Consider the following 25,173-nt stretch of genomic DNA (forward strand, 5'->3'; position numbering starts at 1 on the left):
CCCAGCGGCAGTAACAGCCACCGTTGTGTCAGTAGCGTGAGGCTGGAATGGAAGTCCAAGTTGGTAGTCTGTTATGGAAACGCTGTTTGCTGTTATTGTAGTATCGTGGTGACCAACATGCCATTGAAATGGAAAACGAGTTCTCCTGCTATCTGGAAATTCCCTGTTCCTGTGCTTAAAACATCCAGGTCGTCGCCACTTTCTCCAGCATACATGTAAGTGAGAGAACTGAGGATATCTTAAGGTGGGCTTTTTGTTTCTTTTTGGCAAGATTACAACTGCCCTCCCTTGGGCTTTTGTGTTGTGAGATTTAACCTCCCCCTTCCCCCCCCCCCCCGTGGTGCTGTGTTTTCTGATGTGACATTGGTCTCAGAATTTTTTATTCCTTACCTTGCATTTTTCTCCCTCTAGAACCTCCTGATTTTACACCCTTTTGTTCTCAGCTTCCCATTGATTTCTCTCACCTCCCCAGAATGATGGCTGTTGTGTTGAATCGTTCTTTTGTTGGAAAAAGCAGAGAAACACCCCATTTGGCCACATTCATAACTCCTTCCGGTGCCCATTGTCCAGCGTTTGTGTGGTTGTTGGTCTTTAATGCAGATCCTAGATAAGCAAGGCAGAATAACTGGTGCACAGTCCTTTCTATGGTTTTTTCTCCATACATTTCATGAGTAGATGCATATGTAATACCTATCAGAGTGCCATTTCTGTATTGTGTGTGTTTCCCTTTGCGTGAAATCATGGGGCTCTGTCTTCCTTTGATTGCAGTGTTTAACTCCAGTAATGGTTATGTAGTTATTCTGGAAGAAATTTAAAGCCAAAGTCAAATCTCAAACATTGGTGCTGCTACAGTTGCCTTGATTAGCTGTGGTGTTTCTCATCTGTAAAAGGTGCTGTAGTCTTTTCATGGGCAAGGTCTCTCTTTCTGCCTGACATTGAGAATAGCACATGGCATGTCCAAAATGAATGCCAAAGAGAGAAGTTAACTTGGTTTACTAATACTCATTAGTCAATGAGCTGTGATAGGGATATCATCTTTTCTGGCATTTATCCATAGAGCATGAAATAATCAGTCTTGATTCAGGCAGCTTTCTTTAGGTGTTATGTCAATGAGATTTGTCATCTTGATGCTTTTAGCTTTTTTTTGTTTGTTGGCTATTTAATTGATGGACAAGTCAGCTCCCAACCCATATTTGTTATACAGGTCACCTCAGTGTTAATTTTTTTTTAATTTAAGAGCATGTATTATTGTAGTTTAAAATAAATAGCAGCTTCTCAAGCATGAAGTTGCTTACATCTTTCTGAAAAGTCTCTACAAATTTTACAGTCTCTGCCATGAATTTGAAGCTGAAAAGGACATTCTAAACTGGTATCATGAAACACCGGAGGGGAAAATTGCTTTGTGCCAAGGAAGATCAGACCCACTTATATGTCAGAGAAGATTATAAGTCTTTGGGTTTACTTGATAATGGGGGATGGTGATGGATTAAAAAAAAAAATCAGGGTAATGTGAAACTCTGTGCCACACTGATCAATCCGCCAGCCCTCCCACATAGCCAGAGCATCCAACCGTTGCTTTCTGTGGCCAGTAGCATGTTAAAAATACCTTGTGCTGAAAGTGCCTTGCATTAAAAGCAGCTGGTTATGTGACTGGTGCATTCTCCTATTCTCATCCAGCAGCGCACAAAGCGTGTCTGTTCCAAAAAGCAGCTTGGATGGGTACAGTCTGTGGAGAAGCACTGTATTTTATTGTTACTGTTGATTGGTGCTTATTTCTGTATCATTAAAGCAGGTCACCAGTGAAGTTTCCAAATTAAATAAGAATAATGTACATGTCCCATGGAGGATGCCTTTGTGCCAGGGGGCTCACTTCCAGACAAAACTGGTTCATGTATTTTTGTGAAATGCTTTTGGATATGTATGTGTGCATGTGTGTGTGTGTGACATTGTAATACTAGCTTTTAAACTTCCGTTGTGCCATGTGCCTATCCTGTTACATGAAGCAGCAGCTGTTCACCCTAAATCCTGGGTTTTGGGTGGGCTGTACTTCAGAGTATATTAAACCATTAGCTCAAAGGATCGTTTGTGTATGGTAAGCACGCATATTAGGCAGGGTGATTCTGTTGCAGAACTGAAATTTATTTCCTAAGTTTATGTTCTTTAAGACAACTTGGTTTTCCAATAGAATTTCAGAATAAATCTCAGATGTATAACCCTTCAGGTTCCGAGCAGATCTTTAATGACTACTACAGATGTGGTGCAGTGTGCTGTTAGGAGTTCACAGAAGCACTTTGCTTAGTATGACCGTAAAATAGTTGTGCTTTTGTCATTTCACTATCAAAGCTGTGGCTCTCTTGGCTGTCCTAAAGCGCCTCTCCTCTGACTATTTTCATTCTTTGTCAAATTGGTGCTAGTCCTTAATGCTGGAGTGAGGACACAAGAAATATCAAGCCCTGTTCTTGATGTCACTCCTGAAAAGTCTTCTGTTGAACAGGCTGGTAAAAATTTCAAGTTGTCTCTCTAATCAAGGAAAGGGTATGTGCCTCATTTTTTCTTGCTGTGAACATATACCTGTTTTTGAGGTAAATTGGTTTGTTCAGGTGGCAGCGAGTATCTCTTGATTAAAAATGTCTAGACAAAAATAAAAGAAACGTTGGAGGCATAATCCACTTTGTAGATCATGAAGTAACTCTGCATGTTTTGCCTTCAGGTGAATTCTTCTGTCAGTAAATGTGTTAAGCAGACAAAAGTTGATCGGGGCCTGAGTTTTCCTGAGCTACCACTGTAAGTGCTTAGTGGCTAGAGGAGCGTATTTTTTTAATGTTGAATAAACTAGGCATGTTGTGAAAATCCAGGGTTATCAGAGACTCCTTTAGTCTAGGGTTCATTCAGAAGGGAAGGAAAAGAAAGGTTGCTTTTTGAAAAGTTCTGCTTGCCAAGTCACTTGAGGTGGGATACAAAGGGGGAAAAGAACAAGAGCATCTTTGCAGTTTTGACATGTGGCTTGGGTGCGGTTTCCTAGATGGGGGGACCTGTTGAGAGAACAGCACTTCCTCAAACCCTGCTCACGTGCTTGGTCCTTGCGGTGTGGGATTGTTTAGGGCATTGGAGGCCTCCTGCCTCAACAAGTCTCTTCAGGACAAGTAAGCAGGACATGCAGCTCTCTGGGAATTCCTCGTTGCAGACTCTTCAATGTTGGCCTTCATAAGAAAGAAAGGAAGGAAGACCCAGTGTCCATTTCAATATTTCTATGCATGGGGGAGGACTCAGAAGAGGGGTGGACAGTAATCACAAACACAGGTTGGCTTAACAATGCAAGCCAACACTGGCACCACCCCCTGGTTTGTGAAGCCCACTTTTAACTTGGAGCACAGTTAAGGGACTGGTAGCTAAGATGATGGCACAACCAGAGTGTGTGTATTCGAGATCTGTATACTGGTCTGTTACTAAATTTGAATGATGCAGGGCAAAGTCAGCCCCAGCTGCTACATCTTCTTAATTTGTGGACTACAACCTGAGATGTAGTTTCTGTCTGTCTGACTTTTCTATTTCTCACCCTTCCTCACACCAAGAAAGGCTAAAGTACTAAAGTATGTATTGCAGCAGCAGAGATAACTATTCCTTGGTAGATGGTAATGTATTCCCTTCGGGATATCTTAGATCTTTAGATAGGAGCAGATTCTGTGTTTAGGCCTTTGAGAGATCTGCTGCTACAGGCTCAAGACTTCCTTAGCTGGCTTGTGGTTTTGTTAGGTGTGGAGGAGCGGTAGACCCAAAGGAGAAAGAACAGAGTGAGCCGTCCCCTCCACTAGAAACATCTGAGTGGGAGAGAGATATAGAAGTAGGGAAGACAATGGAAAGTGAGAAGCTGAATGTGGAGGAAGGGGAAAGAAGGGAATCAAAGGGAGAAGACTGAAATCTGTCTAGTGGAAGAGAGAGAAGGAGAAGGGGAGGAGGAGTTAATTTTGGCCGTGTTGGGGGAGGATATAGGGGAGCAAATTGGGAGACAGTTCTGTATACCAAGGGGAGAGAAAAAGAAGGAAAGGAAAAAGAGGGAGAGAGAAGAGAATACAAGTGTGATAGAATGCACGGGCTGTTGGAGGACTTCCCTAATTTGAAGGTAGGAAGCTTGCTACCTGACCTGGACAAGTCTAAAGAAAAGGGGATATCAGCAGAAGCTCTAGAATGGATGGTCGTGAACTTTCCATGGGGACAAGGTCCCTCAAGGAAGGTGATTTGGCCGGACCCTTCCTTCAACCACCCAGCACCGGAGGGAGATTGGACCAGATACCCTTGTTGTGGGATAGTAGGCGTGGTCCGGAGTGCTCCGCTGAGGAAGCCCACCGATCAGGAACGTTTTGGGCCAGCCCCTTAATGAATCCTGTCAATTTCCAGACAGAGGTATCGTCCTCACAATTTGGACAGTTACCAGATCTTAGTTGTTTTGAACCAATAGAAGTTGTTGTAGACTCACCTAATGTTAAACTAAATAAACCTGTTAACGTTCAAAAAGCGACTCAGTTGTCATTTCCCACCAAAAAGGAGTAACTGCTTCATATCTTTAATGAACCCAATCACATTAGGACCACGCTGTACTATTGAGATCAGTCTAAGTTAGGTTCCTGGAGTGGTAATAAAGTATTTATTGGAGGTTTTTTGGAGGTTATTCCACTCCTGTTTTTTAGCTGAAAAGGCTCCCAGAGTGGCTTACTCCATACTGGCCCAAGCTAATCTCCATCAGTTTTCTTAGCTGATGCTGAGTAGAAGCCTTTGAAAAGAACTCTCTCTTCAGAATAAACCTGATCACTTCCAGCCATGTAGAAGTGAAGGTTCTCTTCTGTGCACACAGGAGAAAGGTTGGCAGGGCTAGTGAACGTGCTGTGTGAATAATGGACCTGGCAGGTGAAATCTTCCTGCCTCTTCATCTACTACAAAAGGTTGGTTATGGTGGAATTCCTTTTTATAGACCGTGTCGCCAAAACTACCTTGGAGGTCTCTTTCCAGCCTCCACCCCGCAACCACAGATGTCTCCAAAAGGCCTTCAGTAGGTGATCAGGGATTCCTGGGTCTTGCTTTTTGCCCCTGGCGATCTCAACCCCTGCCAGCTCCAGGAGGCATCGGCTGCCATGGAGGGATAAGCAACCTGATCAAATGATTCCTACAAGGCTGCTGTCTTGTGGCAGGATATATGAACACCTAGTGAATTTTCATATCAAACACACAGATAATCATCATCATCATCTTAGAACTGCAGAACCGGAAGGGACCCTATGGGTCAGCGTTTCCAGCCCCTGTCAAGGAGACCCAGTGGGGAATCGAACTCCCAGCCTCTGGCTTTACAGCCAAATGGCTAAGCCACTGAGCTCTCCAGCAGTTCTTAGACTTAGGGAACTCTTTAGGTCTCTAAAATTCAGGGATGTTGCCAAGTTCAAGTCTGTGAAGACATCCTCTCTTTAGGCCCTGTTTTGATCTCTGGAAAGAAAGACCTTGCTGTCTTCAAGAGCCATCACTAGTTCTCAGGTATGATTTAGGAGCATCTTCATTTTTCCTCCAGTTGTGAATATGAACAGAAGCTGCATGTTGGTTATATTTCTGGAGGCTATAAAGAGATGTGTTGACCTCAAGCTGCAAATGAGAACAGTTTCTGTCTGCCACTGAAGTTGCACTAAGCCAGGAAGAAGCCTTCTGATGTACAAAAGCCACATGCTTGGAGGTTTTGGCCTTGAGCAAATACGGCTCCTGCCGCACCCATGTTCTTTTCCAGCTTCTCACAGCATTGCCACTGCCTGTTTTCTCAGCTACACTTCCAGTCGCATTGGCAATGTAATGATCTCATTTAGCTAAGAAAAGCATTTTTTATAGTAAATACAAAGCTTAGCACAGAGTCTTCTGCAAATGTACTCTTAATTTATCTTTCGTTTAAAAGTTATTTCTTCACTCTTGCTCCCCAACATATAGGCTGCTGGTCAGCATGTTTAAGACCAGAGAAAAGTTTTATCTAGAAGGGCAGATAAGGTGCAACCTCGCTTCTCTGCTCTTCCCCAATCTCGGCAAATGATTTTCCTTACAGTCACATGACCTTTTCCTTCCAAACTGGTTTAGTTTTAGTCACTACATATCAGATGAAATAAGATTTTGGATGTGCTCTTTGGAGGTGGAAGACAAAAGGGGAAGCTTGACTGAGTTGCTTTAGTAACTGTTCTCTTGCTGTGGTTTGACACGGTGGCATGTCACGTTTTGTACACCATGCTGTTTTCTGAACCCTGATGAGGAATAAGACAGATTCTCTGCCATGAATCAGAGTTCAGGGTCTTGGAAGCCTCTTTTAAATGGATCAGCAAAGCTTCTCAGAGTGCTGTTCGCTCGAGTGATTAAAGGAGGTTCTGGCCCATGGTTTGGACCTAGGCCCCTCTAGGCTGTTATGAGCATGTCCGGTTTTTAAGCTCTACAGGGCAGACTGAATGGAAGAGCATTGGTTGTTTATATTCTTGTTTGTGGGGTTTTTAAAACTCTCTCTGATGATTGCTTTTCTTTTGATGCTTTATTAATCATGTAAACTGCTGTGTGTATCCATGAACTAAAAGCCCACTAAAAGTAATTAATCAAGTGAAGAGGCTGCTGCTGTACATGCACTTATCAGTGGCTTAGGTCCCATTAGCCGCAACACAAGGGAGAACTTTCTGACCTCCTCAATTCTGAGTGTTTCTTTCTTTCTTTCTTTTGAAGGATGATGCTAACTCGTTTGAGTGGTTTCTAGAATATAGTGTTAGTATGTGAGATACCAGTAGGCAGCTGATGATTTCAAGTAATCCATTTTGTGTGTTTCCAAAATGAAGACTGGTGGCTGTACAGTTGACAAAGAGATCTGCACCGTACATCTTTATGTAGCATCCCAAGCAAAAGGTGGGACATCTTTATGGAGCAAGATGTGTGAGCACCAGGTGCCACATTCCCTTTCTAATTTTTGGGGAGGTGCACTGATTACACTAGAAGTGAGAGAAACAGGTGTGTGTGTCATTTGAACCTAGTTGCCTCCACTTCTGCATTTTTTTTTCTTAAAGCATGGAAAGAGCAAATCTCAAATGTGTTGCTTGGAAGTAAGTTCCACTGAACACTGTGGGACTAATAAGTGCAATTATGTGATTTGAGATAGAAGCCAGGTCACCCAAGTCTACTTTTGGATGGATCCTGAAAATTACAGGAATAAGAGCGAGAGATTAAGAACGGAAAAGCTATAGAAAGAGAAAGGTCTTGTTTCAGAAAGGATGGTGTGAGGGATTATTTTCTTAGCAGTGTCTTTGGGCCTGCTCCCCACCACCACCACACTGCTTTTACGACCTAGACTTTATTGCTTCTCTTTCCCCTCTTTCATATTTGTTGAGACACAAATGAACTTGAAGAGTGTGTGGGGTGAGCAGATGGGCATGCCCTATATGTGGAGTAGAGTTGAATGTATTGTGAGCCGGTCCTGCAGGTTTGGTTTGCATCATCCAGCGGGTATTGGGTTGAGTAACTTATGAACAAAAAAGAGGGTCCTGAGCCATACATCTTAGAGGGGGCCATGCCGTATCAGGAATGGCAGGTTTAAACCATCCCATTTCTCTATTCCTCCTTATTAGTCTGGCATTCCATTCCGGATGTTTACACCCACATTTTCCAATGGCTTGCTGAGCATTTTTGTGTGTCCGATTCCTAGATCAGTATCGATGCATAAAGGCCTGACATCATTTCTAAACAGAGATATACATTTGTACAAGTGTTTGCCAATACCATAGGCTGCCAGGCTTCGAACTTTGCAAACCAATGGGGTGTGGGCAAGATGGAATGGTTCAGGCATGCATTGAGCAGTAGCTTTGTTGATTCCTTGCCCTCTCCCTGCATAGGGTTCCATGTGCTTGCTGTGCTGCCAAAGCTCTACTCTCCCGTCACACTCTCCCTTCCTACCTACTTAGTGGTACTCAGCTTCCTTATATGTCCTCACGCTTTGTTTTCCTCCAGCTCTTCGTATTGAGCCATTTCCCCTTGGTGTAGTGGTGGTGGGCTTCCAGCTGTGTCCGCTGGATCTTTTAATCTTGGCACAGGAGTAGGAGTGCACCAGAGGGGGAGAGGGATTGGTGGCCCTGGGAAAGCGGCCAGGGCGAGGAGGGCTAACTAGCTGAATAACTGCCCTTGTTTTGCCAGTGGCAAGGTTAAAAGAACAGGAATTCTGATCACTTAGCTCTGCAGGGAAGTGCTGTGCTGTAATTGCTCTCGAGTTTAGCACAAGCAATATCTCCTGGCTGGGACTGTGAGTCATCTTCATTTTCCAGGGAGAGATGCACAGCAAATGCCCAATTAAGAAAGTGGCTTAGCAAGTGCTGATGTGAGCTTTTCCCTCCATGTAGCCCTCTTGGCCTCCCTCCTGTCTTGTCAAGGTACTCCAAAGAAGCCTTGACTTTGCCTGTGATTTAAGAAGAGACTCTCTTTCTTAAAAATAAGATTCCATAATTGATTGCCAATAGAGTTGGATCATGATTCCTTTCAGGTTCAGAATTCATCCTTATAGTATGCCATTATTTGCTTTTTTAAAAAGGCAGCTATTTTTTAATCTATTTCCTGTGTCTGTGTGTGTCTGTGTTCCCTGGAATCTCTGCCTACCTCTGTTGTACAGTGTGAAGCTAGAAATTAGATCTCTCCCCCTCCCCCGTTTGTCTTAATTATGTAACTTGCAATCCAGCCCTCTAACTTGCTGCACCAGCAGACAGTTTTTTATGCTGCACCTACTGCTGAGTTGCAAATTGTAATGCTGTGTGAGGGTTGCAGGCAGATGCTCCTGCATGTCTCATTTGGGTTGCGGGTGGCAGCTTTATCTGAAGGCACAGTTCAAACCATGTGGAAGCAGTTTACAAAATAATCTCTAATCATTTCTGGCCTACAGTAGAGTGGTAGCAGTAAGGTAACTTTTTCTCTCCTTGGTCATTAGGAGATACTAGGTAGATGTCTCCCTCTCCCAGCCACAGTGTTCGTAGGCTGAAACAAGGCAGTAAACAGAATGTGTATCCTTTATGTTTTTCCCTCTGCCACTAGGATTTTCTATGGCTGCATAAGAGATAACGTATTTAACTATCAGACTTGCAAGCCAAGCCCTTCCAGTGACCATTTATAAAACAAAGCACATAAAATGCGAGATACAGAGATGTGGAAAATCACATAGTGTAACAAACAGACATATTTCACCAGTGGAGGGACTGTTAAAAAATACAACGAAAGATGTTGTATTGAATCTTTAAATGAACAAATGAGTCCAAATGCCATACTTGGGAGTGGAGAGAGAGAAGCGGAAAAGAGCAAAGTCTTTTACCTCCGATTGCGCAGTCTGTTTTGTCTTGGTATTATTCACCCATTATGACTGTTCTCAGTCTCTGGATTCCAGATTGCTTTGCAGTTCAGTTCCCTGAATTGCTTGTCAAATGCTTCTATGTACTAAATAGCTGCTTCTTTCTTTCTTTTAGAACCCATTAGTAGAAATTCAGTTGCCACAGTGAAAGGAATATTTCCTTAAGCATAAGAAGCATTCTCAGTGAAATATCCCACTTTGTTATCATTAGATAAGTCCTTAGTCCTCATTTCTTCTTCACTGCAGTTACCCTTGGCACAGTCCCCTGGTTTTGTTGTAGTAATGTGCATTTTCCTTTGTTTGGTGCATTTGGGTTCGCAGCACGCTTACCCAACAGAATATATGGATGTAAAATTTTTATGTGTAGAAACCTGTTAAGCTAAGGTGTTTTTGTTGTTGTTGTTGTTGTACTTCAGCCCCTCAGAGTTCTGCTCAAGAGTGTTCTCATTGATACTGTGTGGAACACATTGGATCTGTTCTTTCTGATTCATCCCCAGGAATCAAGTGTGTTAAGACATCATGTCCAGACCCTGTCTTGTTCTGCTCTTGTTGAACTCAGGTTTACCTATGACCAGCTTGTCCCAGTGATTTCAGCAGGAATTAAGTGTGATTAACTTGGTCAGTACCCACCCCTTTCAGTTAAAAGTTGCCGAGCAGAATGTTGTGTGATAACTTTCTTGACTGCAACAGCGTCATGGCCAACAGATGCGATACCTCTTGGAAGTTGTAAATTGCCGTTTACAAAATAACAAAGCTTCCTGTTGTAACAGTTTTGTGTAGCTGTCTGTAATGAATCTTGTCCTGCAAGCAGAAGGGGCAGGTGGAGGCTTATGTATAAGGCACTGCCATTCTTGAACATGAAATGAATTTGAGATTTGACTTATGTGTACCGGAAATATCCGTGAGAGGACTGGATGGAAAACATTGCTCAGAGGCTTCAAAAAGTTCTTCATGTAGCTGAACCTACATACCTGGCAGTTTTCCTTCTGAACATGTAATGACCCTAAACAGGGCCAGGTATCTAAACAAAGGAGGATAAATTGAACTGAATCAAAACAGCATTAACTCTTATTGAATTTAGTCGGCTTTGGTGACATATGTCTACAATTAATGTTATACAGTAGTTAGGTGACTGTAATGATAAAATGTGGAATTCGAATCAGCCTTCTTCCCTGTCGCTGCTGTTGCTTTGGGTCTCCATGGGAGCAGGGGGGTGGAAGTATGCATTTCCTTTCCTCCCCTGATGCCACAGTAGGCTGCCAGAGAGAGAGAGAGAGGCAAACCCTAGGCATAGAGTGTGGTCCGAAGTCCCTCCAGCGCCGAACATTTAGGGACAGCTCAGTAAATGTATGTATAAAGGCTCAATGGACGCATAGCGCTCTCATCTGCAGACTTCAGACTTCCCTGTGACGCAGTAGGTTTGTTTCTTCAACACGTTTGTGAAAATGAACTAGTTATTTGCATACTAGTTAATTTCATTAGTAAACTGAAGGTCTGACTAAAAGCTCTTGGGGGCTTTACAGCTGGAAAGAAACCAGTGAAAAACAACAACATCAAGTAGTGGACTCATGCAAAATGTGGGTATCTATTTTTAATTTCATGTCAGATTGCTGGGGGCCCATCTAGTTTATTTTTTCTGTTTCCCCAAAGATATAACCATATGGTCCCTCCCACTCTGTTAAGCTTTGTATTTTATCAAGCAGCGATACACCTGTTACTTCAGAGTTCATCTGGACATTGTTTCATTATTTTAGTTTAGATATCTCTTATCTGATGAATAAGCAGCCTGGAGTGTTTAGTTCAAGCCTCCTAAATTGTGCTGAAGGGTGTGTGTGTGTGTGAGAGAGAGAGAGAGAGAGAGAGAGAGAGAGAGCTGGCGATTGTTGAGTTGTAATTTAGAAATCCCTGCATGAAGTAACCTTTTGCACTGCCAGTTGAAATTCAGAGATTCTTCTATGCGACTGCACTGAATCTGAAAAATTGTAGCCAATTTATTTGCTTGTTTTATTTGTAGGCCACCTTTCAACCCAAGAAGGAGAAAAATGTATCAAAAGTAGCTTAAGTGTATCAAAATATGTATTTAGATACTTACAAGACAGAAGATACTTTTAAAAACATTTCAGTGTATAATCTGAGAGGATTAACAAAATGCAAGCATAGAAGCATTCAGATCTGAAAGGAAATGGATCACAAATATATAGAAAAATGTGTTTGTCCCTCATGGCAACCCAGCTGTCTGCTCGCTCTGCACAGGTCACAGATATATTCCAGCTCTTTACGTACCTGAAGCAGGCACCCCTTATTCTCTGCTGCCCCAGATTAGTTCACCGGTAAAGGATGGGGGGATCTAAACTCTGTTTTGCAGGCGACGCTCCTTGCGCCTCCGCTTTCCCAGGCTGGAAATTGATTCCACGTCTCAGATTTGCGCCCATGCTTCCATATGGCTGTCATGAGTAGGAAGTGCCATCTTCTAGCTAACCTTCCACACATGGCATAAAATATTTTTTAAAATAGGGGCGCTCCAAAAGGATTCAGTGGTCCCTTATGCACAGTGAGGGGTGTGCTATTTTTAATCCATCAATCAGCCCACCGCCAGTTGTGCGCATGTTTTCCCCACCCTGCTCTTTCGCATTTGGGGCCTGCTTGTCTGAGTAGGCTTTTTAATCCCAACCTCTGTTCTGTCCTTTGCTCTTACTGAATTCTTGTTAACTTGACACCTGCTGTGAGTTCTTTTCAACAAGAGCACTTCATTTTTTATTTTTATTTCATTTATTCTTGCAATGCGCTGGCCTTTAGCAGATTTTTATCCTTATTAAAAGTCCTGTTTCCTGACATATGTATATGTAATGGTGTCTACTGATCAGAGCAGTCAGAATTAATTAGAAAGTAAATTAACTTTTCTCTTTTCTAGAATTCCTGCTAGTGACACAGTTTTCTCACTAGGAAACACTAATCAATATATTTACATTAATTATTACCCAATTAAATTTAGTGCTTGGCATGCTTTGCATACCAGCATTAATGAGCACAAATAAAATGCCTTTGGTTACTAGGCAAAACTGCTTATGTTGTCTATGGTTCCAGTGCGATTTTTTTCTTCTATTCAGAATTGACATAGTCTGAGACCTTGAAGTCTGATAAAAGACATAAAAGAAGATGAGTTTTTTTAAAAGAGTTGTTACATTTTTCAGTTGAGGTTGTTCAGGTATAGTCTCCCAGTAAGCTACCTGTTGGTGATTAATTTGTGGTCTCCTGAAATGGCATGAAACGTATAAAATGAGTGACCTGTTTTCATTTTGGTATGCAACTTTAAAAAATCTATATATGTAAGTCTGCAAATGAAAGAACGTATTCCTGGCCACAGTAAATTCTGTAGACTTCTACTGATTTTGCTCTCTGTTGCTTTGAGGAGTTTGCTTGTATTTCAATATATCTTGAAAAATAAAATTACTGCAGAATTTGGGTTGAGAGTTCAAAGCAAGATAGGGATGTGTGACTCTTTTGCTTGGTTTGCTTTAATTATATGCTGTCGAGTCTTCCCAAGATCTAACAGCCCTTCCCTCTGGTGGCTCTCTGAGACTACTGGGCATTTTGCCCAAGGGCACAGAAGGGCCAGGCTATGTAACCCCTTTGGCCATGCAAGTTCCAAGTGATCTTAGGTGACCCCTCTCCTAGGAGGGAAAGTGAGGATTTGAACTCATGACTTCTCAGCAAAGAGTTCTGTGGAGCCATACCACCTCACTTCTTGGTTCACTTGAGCAGAACAAAGCACAAAATTCCCTTCCTCCCCATAAATGCAATGAATTTAAGATGGGCCGGGGGGGGGGGAGGAGGAGGGGAGAGAATCCCTGAATGTTGAAGTGGGCATTACACTCATCCAGGCAGATTTTAGATACTTCGCTATTAAAAGGCTGGGTTTGAATCCCTGTGTATTCAGCCAAATTTTGTGTTGCTGAATTAATCTTGCTCTTTCTTTCTTTCTTTCTTTCTTTCTTTCTTTCTTTCTTTCTTTCTTTCTTTCTTTCTTTCTTTCTTTCTTTCTTTCTTTCTTTCTTTCTTTCTTTCTTTCTTTCTTTCTTGTTTTTTAAAAGCTTTATGGGAGGCTTGTCTAGCAGAGTCTATGTATATGTAGAAACTGGACTATTGAATTTGACTTGATGGGTTGGCGTAGATACATAGGAATTTGCTTTAATTTTATATTTTTGGTAAGAACTTAAACAAATTTGGCAATGTTCTTCACAGAATGGATGGAAATAATTTAAGATTTTTAAAAAATGAATGTTACACAGAATGAAATTGATCAAGTCTACCATCCCTCTTCAGAAGCTTCCCATGCTTTCCTCTGCTTCATATTCTGCTTTTTGAGGGGAAATGCCAGTTCCAAACAAACTGGAGCAAGGTCATAGGAGCGCAACGAGGATGATGAGGGGACTGGAAACCAGGCCCTGTGAGGAAAGACTGAAAGAACTGGGCATGTTTAGCCTTGAGAAAAGAAGGCTGACAGGTGATATGATAGCACTTTGCAAATATTTGAAAGGCTGTCCTACAGAGGAGGGGCAAGATCTGTTCTCTATCATCCAGGAGTGCAGGGCAGGTAATAATGGGCTCAAGCCACAGGAAGCCAGATTTCAGCTGAACATCAGGAAAAAACTGTTTAACCATTAGAGCAGTACAATAACAGAACCCATGACCTCAGGAGGTGATGAGCATTCTGTGTTGGAGGCATTCAAGGGAACATTGGACCACCATCTGTCATATCTGCTTTGATGTGTATTCGTTCCTTGGCAGGGGGTTGGACTCGATGGCCTTAAGAGGCCCCTTCCTACTCAGTTATTTTATGGTTCTATGAATCCATTTTTGCTCTCAATTTCTGCTCTCTCTAGCCATGTCCTATGCTTTGCGTCCTAGGCCTATTTGACCAGTTTGTGTTAGTGGATACTCCTGGGGCCCTGCTGGTGGTCATCCATGCTGTTCCGCCACCCTGCTTTTTCTCCTTTGTGCCCTTATGCAATGGAAAATCACTACATTTAGACAGGCAGCCCTTAAAGTTGTATTTTCAACGGTCGGCAAATTTTGAAGGCTCTCAGCAAACACATAAAGCTAGGTTTGTGAAGATGAAGCTACACTATATTGCTTTGACTGCACATGATCATTTTATGTGTGCTCAGGGAAATACGGAGGGACCCTACAGACATTTTAGCTTTGTCATTATAATCTGAAGGGCTACAATTGAACCATGAATACATCATGCAGGGTGGCTGGTTGTGTGTCATGTGACAGCTATAATGCATTTATTGCTTGCACCAGAGGAAGTGGTTCTTTTTGGCTGTGAATAGACACCTATGAACTCATTTTGCTTGAAACCACATTAGAGCTGTCCGAGGACTTAGTTGTTTCCACCCTCAGTGGTTGTGTTTGCATCGTTTTTACTACCATGTTTCCCTGAAAATAAGACAGGGTCTTATATTAATTTTTGCTCCAAAGAACGCATTAGGGCTTATTTTCAGGGGATGTTTTATTTTACAGTTATGTCATCTTCTTCTGGTTGCTGCGCAATGGTGGAGGCCGGGGTTTTACTCAACTGGGGTTTATTTTTTGGGTAGGGCTTATATTATGAGCATCCTGAAAAATCATGATAGGGCTTGTTTTCAGGTTAGGTCTTATTTTTGAGGAAACGGTATGTACATGGATCCTCCCCATCAAATAAGCTTGACTTGTTGCTGATATCAAACAAAGACATTTTGTATTATTTGGAATGGACTTGATGCTTCCTGATCACCTTTAATAAAATATAAGGTTGCTTCCAACTTGGAGAACAACTTTTCAATCCGTGTAGTGGCATCTGTATTCCTAGATGTCTTGAAACATTTTCTAACTATTATTCCCTGGCACGAATCCAGTGGGGGAATCCAATCCATGGAGTAAGGCTGTGCAAACAGTTTGTATAAATAATCAAGATGTAACATGTGGTTCTTTGGGTTCCTTCTACCTCGTTAGTTGTGATTCACAGCACTGCATGAGATGTGTACAGGTTCTGAGGTAATCGCACATTCAGCAGGAGACTTGCTAACTGTACTCTGCATCCCCCTACACTTTGTGTTTCATGTATTTCACACCTGTGTTCACTGTGTAGTCCTAAGTTACTTGTTTCAGAATTTTGAATGGCGGCTCCCTTTCCACTCCGCTGGTAGTTTTGACAAATCCCTGAAAAACTCTCAGGTTTCAGAAATGGCTTTAAATGGATACAGTCTCCCCGATTCGAAGCCAGGAAATGTCAACTTTAGAAACTTGTTTGCAAGAATTCTTTAAACATTCCTTCGTTTCGCTCTGGAAATGGAGTTTGCTCAGAACAAGTTTTAAAAAAGAAATTAGCGATTAAGCTTGCATTTTTGGGCAGTTATGCTCTTAAAGTAATTTCTGAAACTAATTTTGAGGCCAATGTTTTCCTTGCATGTTAACAGTTTAGATATTTTTCAGTAAGAGTGAGAGCGATGTTTCTGACACGAAAGCCAGTGGACAGTTTTACACCAGAGAGCACGCATAGGCTAATGTGCGCTCAAGCATGGCATGAGGCTACACCCGTGGGCATGTTTTCCACTGGCAGCTATAATGGGTGCCAGCATTTAATTTATTATTTAAGATGCTGAGGCACTGAGAGAAACAAAAGCAGTCCATGGTTTCCTTCCCAACTGCATCTAATCCCTTGGACACTTGTATCTCAGAAGTAGGGTATTTGTGAACAAAATGAATTATGCTCACACTAAGTACAGTCACAGTTTTTAGCTTTTCGTGACAAAGCCTGCGTTGAGGGCGTTTCAGTATTGCAAGTTGCAAGATGGACCTCCCGAGATAATCCTTCCATCCTGGTTGTCATTCACATAGCTAGTTGGGAGAAAAGCAGATCAAAGGGTGCCTAAAAATGATGATTATCTTTTTTTAAAAAAAGAAAAATTGTAATTTTTTTGGCGTTAGAAAGCTTTTGTGGGGTGATAGTTTCAACTTCAAATGTTGAACTTAAAGATCTCATTATGGGATAACAAATTCTAATTCTACATTATGAGGCAGGGTATATTCAAATAATATTTTCTTTAAAAAATTGTATAAATTGGGCCCAAGAGTCCTGGGCTTGGGTCCTCAATTTTATAGGATTCCATAGGCTTATGCGAAGATTATTGAGGTTAATATTTCTGTTTTACCCAATACTCAGCCTGGTAGATGGCCATCTGAAAAATCTGTACGAGTAGTTCTCAAAGGGAGCTTGAGTCTCCAGAGATTAATGTCAACGTATTGAGATGAAAAATAACTAATCTGATCAGCCCTGTTCTTCAACTCTAAGTGAAATTTTCCTGAAACATTTTCCCCTCTTCCTTTGATATAATGTTGGAAATTCTTGAAAATTCTGAAAATTGCCAGGATTACTTTCAATAGTTTCCTTGAATAATACTTTTTTAAAAAAGAGTGGCAGAGATTGCTGTTGCCCCTCTGCAATTCAGTACAAATTTAAGGGCTCCCCTCTCTCTCTCTCCAAAGTGCACACTTTCAAACCCTAGAAGGGTCACTGATTATTGGAAGGAGAGCCAATCAGAGCAAAGGGACTGTGAAAAACATGTATTAAGATTATAGCAAGCAAAAGGACATCTTTGTTATGTGATAGAAAAGGAATCATCAAATCTTTCTGATTTAAATCAGTTTCATTTAAGTCAGAGCCACCCTGCATTGTCTTAATGGCTGATTCCTTCCTCTTTGCTTTTCAGATCTCTGGTTGAAGAGGAGGACACTCACATGAAAGTTTCTCTCGGGAGCAGCGATATGGGTGTGTCTGCCCACCTGCAGTCATCGAAAACGGGGACCACCAGATTCTTCACCAGCAATACGCACAGTTCTGTGGTTCTGCAGGTAATCTGGCAGCTTGAACTGAACTGCCTGTTGTGTCTTTCTTTTGAAAGCTCGTTGCACCGCAGTGGGATTTCACAGAGATCTTCTCGGTGGGATTGTATCCCTAGTCCAAGTGTTAATTTCTGTTTTGACGATATTACGGCGGGTCCCAGACATTAAGGCAGGGGGACAAGCAGTCCAGCCTTGTTTCCCTGGTGCCTGAAGGGACAGGCTTGTTTGAGGTGTGCAGAGCCAGCTGAGCTACACGCAGGGGAGAAAGCGGGGACTCAAGAAGAATAGCTAGGGAGTGCCTGCTGTGGTCTCCCAACATGTGCTGCCTGAGACAGCTGACCTGCTGTAGTGAGATGATAGAATCAGCCCTGGCTGCCCCAGAAGAGTCCAACTTGTGGTTTGAAATCAGGCGCTCAGGTGTATGTTTTGTTTGTCAGCTTCTGAAACTCCTTCTTCGGCTCCATCCCTCCACCACTCATTGCCAGTTTAGCATTCTGATCGTCAGACTGGCAACGGTGTCAAGGCACCTGGCTTTCCTCTGTAATTGAAGGAGACGGCTGACATTTTGTACAAGCAGAGTAGGCCACTTGCCTGGGAATCACATCAGAATGCCTTCAAGGGAAGTCGCCCGGTGAAACTTGTCTCTCAGCGTTAATATTTGGTTCTCTGTATCTCCCACTTTCCTTGGCTCAGAGCATGTTTCAACGGGCAATTCAGTTTCATTATCCATCAGCACACCGTGCTGGAGTCCAGGTACATCCTGTGATCGTGGTTATGGGAACATTTGCTCCTGCTACGGTGTGGGCTTGCCAATCTGTGTCTTGCATTTAAAATAAGAGTCAGTCTCACACCTTGAGTACGTTCCATTGTTTGCCGTCTCCCCCTCTCCCCAATCCCTGGTGTGCCAGTGATTGGATGTAGGGGGAAGAGTTTCTGCCGTGCAAACGATACCTGTGTTCTGGAAACTTTCTGTAAACTAACTTTCAGTTTGTGACTTGCTGATTTTGGATAGGAAATTAAATGTTGCAGAGATGGCCCTAAGCTTTTGTGTGCCCCATGAGTGGCCGTGTCAATATATTGCAATAAAGAGAACAGGTGTATTGTTTATTTAGATTTTATTTAAAATAATGATACCTCACCTTTTTCCTCAAGAGGACTTGGGGTGACTTATCATATTAAGGGCAAGCAGTACAAAGACTAGAAGGGGAGGAGAAAAAAAAAACCGAAACAATAGCCAAACTACGAGGCAGCCAGTCATTGAGAAAAAAAACCCTGACCTCCTATAGGAGAGTGCTCATCTATGAGTGTGTGTTGGGCTGGGGCTCTATAACATCCCACCTGTTCCCTTTCCTGCTTCATCGCTTCCTCAGCCTGGGCAGAGGAAGAGTTGTTGTGAGCCAGAGAAGAAAGGCAATATCAGAGGATGTGCCTAATGGGAAGAGAGAGGTGGATACTGTGGAAAGGAACAACAAAACAGCACCATTAATCCTCCAGGATGTTCAAGGTCTCTGTAACGCTTCCAGCACCCTGTTGGATGGGCTGTTCATAGATTCTGGCCATATTACAGATCAGTGAGGCTCTATTTCATCAAGACCGGTGGTTCCCAACCTTGGGCCCCCAGATTTTCTTGGACTACAATGCCCAGAAATCCCAGCTAGTGGCAATGACTTCTGGGGGTTTTATCATCCCAAGAAGATCTGGGGACCCACAGTTGGGAACCAGTGATCTAGACAATTCGTGGCAGGGACAAGATTGAGTCTGCTGGTTTCCTTTTCATAGCTGGGCTGTCTAACTATCATCAGAACTAGAAGCTGCCTCTTGCAGCACTCCGTTCCAACCTTCATTCTTTAGAGTATCGTAATTAGTGGATTAGCATGATTGATATTTGAGAGGTCTGCTGAGGTTTAAAAACTGCAGCTGTATCGTGCTCAATATTCAGTCTGTACGATCAGTTATTTTCTTTCTGCTTTTCTATTGTGCCTCTCTTTCTTTTGATAAATGTGAGTTTCTCTGTTTGAATTTTTATGTTCCTTATAGTGTCTTAGGTCATTCTTTGAATTCAAAGGGAGAAAAATAGCAGGCGGGGAGGAAAGACCGCTTTAAAAAGTTTGCACGTGCATCAGCAGAAATGGACCAAGTGTAATAATAGGCTCCTCACATCCCAGTTTTTATTATTAATATTTCAGCAGTTCATAATGAATTGTAACCCAGATCCCAGAGTTCTAGATATTGGATGCTAGCAGGAGGCTGCGTGCAAGGAGATAACAACTCTGATAAGTTTAGGTTATGAATCCAAATTGCAGGAGCTGGGTTAGATGTACTGAAAGAGAGTCTCGTCTTTGGCATCTTGTATGAGAAAGAGATGGTTTTCTCAACATTACGAGACAATAAAGACTGGAATTTTTGAATTCTTTCTGTCTCTCTCTATATATATTGCTGACTGTAACTGGCGATTCTGTCATCATCACCATCAGTAAATCATCACTGATTAAAGGCTTTCTTCAGTGATTTCAGGGTACACACAATTTTGTTGCACTGTGTGAAAGTTGCATGAACCCCCCAAAATAACCTTTAATCCTTGGTGATCTGCTGCGGCTGCCGTGGTCACCGTTGTGAATGCGGAGCTTCGCAACAAGATTTGGGTCAGTGAGTTGGGTTTCTTGAGTTCCTGCCAGCCCTTTTAGCCAGGCCATTGGATGGAAGCACTCTGGGAGTAGCATCTAAAGTGGTACTTCCTAACTTTGGGTCCCTAGATGTTCCTGGACTACAACTCCCTGAAATCCCGGCCTCCACAGCTACTGCTGAAAGACGTCTGGGAGTTTCTTCCAAGAATAGCTGGGGACCCAAGGTTGGGAACCATTGACCTAAAGGGTCACCTGTTCCCACTGGTGTTCTGTCTAGGAGTTGGTCTGTGATTAGTGGGGGCAGAGTGACCAGTGGTCCTTCCCTCATTGTTCCAACCTCTGATTTAGACTGTGAACCTGCCCATCCTCTCCTGGGATGGACTGGCAGCTAGTTGTGTATCCAAAACAAGCTTGTGGAACAGCTGATGCCCTGAGCGCGTCCTCGACAACCTGGGAGCTTGCTCTGTTCTTTTCCCGAGAAAGAAAGACTGCTTGGGTTTCTGTTCCGTGGCAGCCGCTTCGCTCTTGCCGCTCACGCGGTCGTCTTTTCTTGCAGGGTTTTGACCAGCTGCGAATCGAAGGTTTGCTTTGTGACGTGTCGCTCGTGCCAGGAGACGGGGATGAAGTGTTTCCTGTGCATCGGGCAATGATGGCATCTGCTAGTGATTACTTCAAGGCCATGTTCACAGGTACTGTTCATGTGAGGATAAGGCCCACCCTGGCCTTTTAAAAAGTCCGCCTGTATTTATTTTTATTTATTTATTTTATTGGATTTTTACCCCGCCCATCTAGACCAAAGGTCTACTCTGGACGGCAAATATATAAAAGTACGTCTAGCATTAACTGTTCTTAAGGGCTTCGTACCGCTGGTGCTTTTCTCTCTCAGTTCAGCTGGTGCTTATGTATGAAGCTGGGTTTTTTTTTTTTCATGAGCAAAGGCATTCTACTGTAGGACAAGCTCTCTGAAGTTTTCATTTACATATATATATATTTCTGAATTCTGCTCTCAGGTGGAATGAAAGAACAAGACTTGATGTGCATTAAGCTCCATGGTGTGAACAAAATAGGTTTAAAGAAGATAATTGATTTTATTTATACGGCAAAACTTTCTCTCAACATGGACAACCTTCAGGATACTCTAGAAGCTGCCAGCTTTTTGCAGATACTGCCTGTGTTGGACTTCTGTAAAGTGTTTCTTATATCTGGGGTAAGATGTCTCCAGTTATTGCTGTATGTTTCTCTGACTCTGACTTTTGTCTGTGTATATCTCCGTGACTCACAATGAGTTGACAGCCCAAAGATTCCTTGCACGCATCAGACACAAGCCTCCTAAACTAAAGTCAAAGTTATTATTTTTATACTCGTGGGCCACGGGTTTTACAGATTATTTTGCCTGTAGTTGACATGAATGTAGATTTGTTGGGTGATCTTCTTTCTGAAGTATGCATAGGTTGGGGGCACTGATCAATTGCCTTATTGTTATTTAACTCTTCAGGAATACAGTTATGTGAACGGCAGTGTCTTTCTTCATTTCAATATGGTGGCCTTCCCCTCCCCCCCCAACCTACCCTGTTTCCATGTAATAGCACTTCTTTGCACTGGAAAACACAGTGCAGGTTTCATTTGCTCTGTGGTTTGGGCAAGAGCCTGTCATGGTTAGGTAAGGTTTGTTGTCCCTGGTTTATAGCTGGGTTTTGGCCAGAGTGGAAGAACTTCGGGGTCATCCTGAAAAAGCCAACCATCTCCTGTGCCATTTTGCAAATTCCACACTGCACAGTTTCTTGGAAGAACCACTGAGAGATTGGATTAACATGCAACTGTTCAAAAATGACACTCTTGGGATTTACAGCATCTGCCTTAATATCTTTTGAGAGACGAGTGGGTGAGGAGGAACACAGATTGCCTCCATGCTTCGAAGTTTTTTTAAAATAGAACTTGGGATGATCTGAGATGGTTTGTGTTCTCTCTCTCTCTTTCTCTCTGCTACCTGCAAAATGGCACAGAAGACAGGAGGCCCCTCATTCTCTTATGAAGCACAGAGGACATTGATCTTCTTTCCCATCTTGGGCCAGTCCTTGAACCTCAGTAGCCAGAGTACCAGAATTGAGGCATCCCAGGCTACAGCCAGAGGTAGAATTCTATTTGCTGGACATAGTTCCAGCTGACCTTTAACAGGAAATTTAGGGATTGAAACACACAGAGAGACACACACACACACACACACACACACACACACACACACACACACACACACACACACACACACACACACACACACACACACACACACACACACACACACACACACACACACACACACACACACACACACACACACACACACACACACACACACACACACACACATATGATGTCCGCTTCTGGATGTCTCGGCACTGAGTTCCAGAGAACACTCAAGAGGCAATGGAAGATCCACATTCTTTACTCCTGGGTTTATCTGTCCGGATATAGGATTATCTGTGTGTTGGTTACGCTTACAAACCTATTAACTGCTGGCATCTCCTAAATCCTCTCTTTTTCCATTTCTGTTCCTGCCGCTTCAATTTATTTCTCACAGTTTTCTAGCTTCAGCTGTGTTATTTGGAGCTGCTGTCATCAGCTGCTCCTATCTCTGGCTTTTCGGTTTAGCTGCATTAGCTGAATCTGACACTCTTTGCTGCCCTTCTCTCTGAGCTTTGCCACCAAGATGTTTCAGTCCCATTGCAAGAAAAATACACATTTTTCCCTGCCTCTCTCCTCCTCTCTCTCTCTTTCTTTTTTGCTGGTTCTTTGGTAATAAGGAAATGAACCTAGTGATTTATCTGCAGCCTCATCCTATTTGGTTTGTGGAGATATTACACACAGCCATGGTTCACAGCCTTGGTATTCCTTTGTGAGGAGAAATCTGAGTCTTAGTAGGCTTGTTGAGAATAGAGGTGGGAGAACATCACTTCTGTCTCTGGACCCAGAGGCGTCTCTTGGGATTTGCTCCAGTTTTTCCAGCCTGCTGTAGTGGCTCAGAGCTGTTGGGTGGCCTGCCAATGCCTGCTACTTTGTTGGCTGGGAGACCTTATGTACTTTTGCTGTCAAACTGGTGAACGGGGTGATCCCCAACAAGGGTCTTGGTGTGCAGTGCCTCTGAATCATCCACAGAATACTCTTGTGGTATGCCTGTCTTATAGAATCCTAGCATAATTCAGTTGTAAGGGGCCTCTAAGGCTCAAGGCAGGAATCCAAATCAAAGCAGATCTCACAGGGGGTTCTCCAATTATCTCTTGAATGCCCCCAGCATTGGAGCGCTCCCCACCTGCCAAGACCATGGCTTCCATTGTCGTACTGCTCTAACAGTTAGAAAGCCTTTCCTGATATTCAGCCTAAATTTGGCTTATTGTAGCTTGAATCCATGGTTATGTATCCTGCACTCTGAGATGACCGAGAACTGATTCTGCCCCTCCTTTGTGTGACTACCTTTCAGGTATTTGAAAAGTGCCATCCTCTCTTCCCTTGGTCTTCTTTACTCAAGGCTATCTAAAGGTCTTGACAAGCTTGCCTTTAGTATGTAATCCGGCCATGTTTTTCCACCCCTATTTTGATCTTCTTATGTTAACAGCGAAAAAAATTAATTCAGATGAAATAACTTCATGGATCGTGTAAGTTGTGAGCTGTAGGGAGCCTCTGGAACTGTCAGTGAAAGGTGTCTTTCTGTTTTTTTCCCCTCTTTAAAGGTAGCCAGTTTAGGCTGAGTAACACCTCCTCCCCCTGCAAAGGAAAACAACAGTCTTGTAGGACCTTTAATATGAAATATTTCTTATTTTTCACAAGCTTTCGGGTCTACAGGTGCCCTTCTTCTGATCGATGGAATGGTTTTGTCTCTGTGGGTAGTTTAAAACCTCTTCCTGATGGTTACCCCGTGGACTCTGTTGACTTCTTCTTAGAAGCCAAATATCTAGAATTCTGGCTTAATAATAGGCTTGTGCTATAATTTTTGTCCAGTGTTCCATTACTTCACCACTACTTTAAGACTTCCTGTTGTAGCTTCATTTTTCTTCTGGTTATCTGAAAGCTGGGTTTGCTTCTTCATTCACACATCGGGACCAATCCAGTGGTGCTTCCAGAATGTTAAAATATATATTTTTAAAAACCATCACCTGGCAGTCAAGATAATTTGATGCCATGTTCTAAATGTAGCCTGATTAATTTGATGATAGCAGGGTAATCTCTTTTGAGAAATGTTATTTTGTCTATACTGTGGCACACACAATTAGAATATTGCAGCTGCAGACCTAAGCGGTTACTTGGAAGGATTTTTGTTGTTGTTTCTAAGGACACCCTGTAAGACTTCTCAGCAAACCAGTTTTGAGATTGGGGTTGAGGTCCAAGGACTTCATAAACCAGGGGTGGTCAGGCTCTGGGATTTAGGGCCACTTTTGCCCCCCATTCCCACCCTTATCAGGAAATGAAGCAGCCAGCAACAATGGCATCAGAACTGGCCGGAGGTCCTGCTCCAGTTTCGTGAAAACCTTGATATATTTCTTTTTAAAGTGAAACTGGGAAAGGGTGACATCATGCTTTGTATATTGCTGTTCCTAGAGGCTTCCAGTACTTCTCCTCTCCTGTTTTCTCTTCCCCCACCTCCGTGGAGAGCAGTCTGGGGAATCCACAAGCAAAGGGGAACTGCATACGGGACAGTATGATCCCCAGCTCAATCATAAACACTCTTGTAGTTCTTTAGAACATTGAGCCTTGTAACTAGCTATGCTGTAGTAAGATAATTTGAAGCAGGGGGGATAAAATGAATGTTTTTTTAAAAAAAAATCAGTGATTCATATCACAATTTAAATTTAAAATCTATATTTTATTTAAATCATATCCACCCTGGGTTGAAGAGTATAAGCTTGAAAGAGAGAGAGAGAACTGTTGGTTAGCCCTTTATATTTCAAGAGCAACGCCAATATTGATTCAGGAATTTAGTGTGAATCTGTCCGTTGAGAACATAAAAGTGAATACACTGCAGGGCAATGCAGAAACATGGTCTAAGGGGGCCACCCTGTGTGGGTTGTATCTTTGTTTCTTTGGTAATTTGATATAATTTGCAGATATTTTTTTTAAGAAAACAAAGCCACTTCCTTGACTGCAAAGGCTCCCCACAGATTTTCAGTAGAGAGGTGACAACTTGTAATGATTACAAGGGAGCAGCAGTTGGGTCATCTCTCATCAGACCTGCACTGCCAAAAACCCCAGAGCCAGAGGCAGGAGAGGACTGCTGGGGATGAGGAAGGCTGTGTG

General features: G+C 42.7%; 1 protein-coding gene across 9 annotated transcripts in view; it reads left to right on the plus strand.

The window, feature by feature from the left end:
* The window catches only part of KLHL13 (kelch like family member 13), a 60,448-nt gene that overhangs the window by 25,843 nt on the left and 9,432 nt on the right, over positions 1-25,173 (plus strand). For 8 of the 9 annotated variants that reach the window (XM_020795874.3, XM_072981428.2, XM_020795869.3 and 5 more), the window contains 3 exons: positions 17,131-17,272; positions 20,444-20,576; positions 20,898-21,094. In XM_020795874.3, the coding sequence (XP_020651533.1) occupies positions 17,131-17,272; positions 20,444-20,576; positions 20,898-21,094 (472 nt within the window). Of the gene's footprint in view, positions 1-101; positions 216-17,130; positions 17,273-20,443; positions 20,577-20,897; positions 21,095-25,173 lie in introns of all 9 variants that reach the window. The other variant, XM_020795868.3, reaches the window with a different exon arrangement.

The sequence above is a fragment of the Pogona vitticeps genome, chromosome 11 (genome assembly GCF_051106095.1).
Source record: "Pogona vitticeps strain Pit_001003342236 chromosome 11, PviZW2.1, whole genome shotgun sequence".
NCBI lineage: Eukaryota > Metazoa > Chordata > Lepidosauria > Squamata > Agamidae > Pogona > Pogona vitticeps.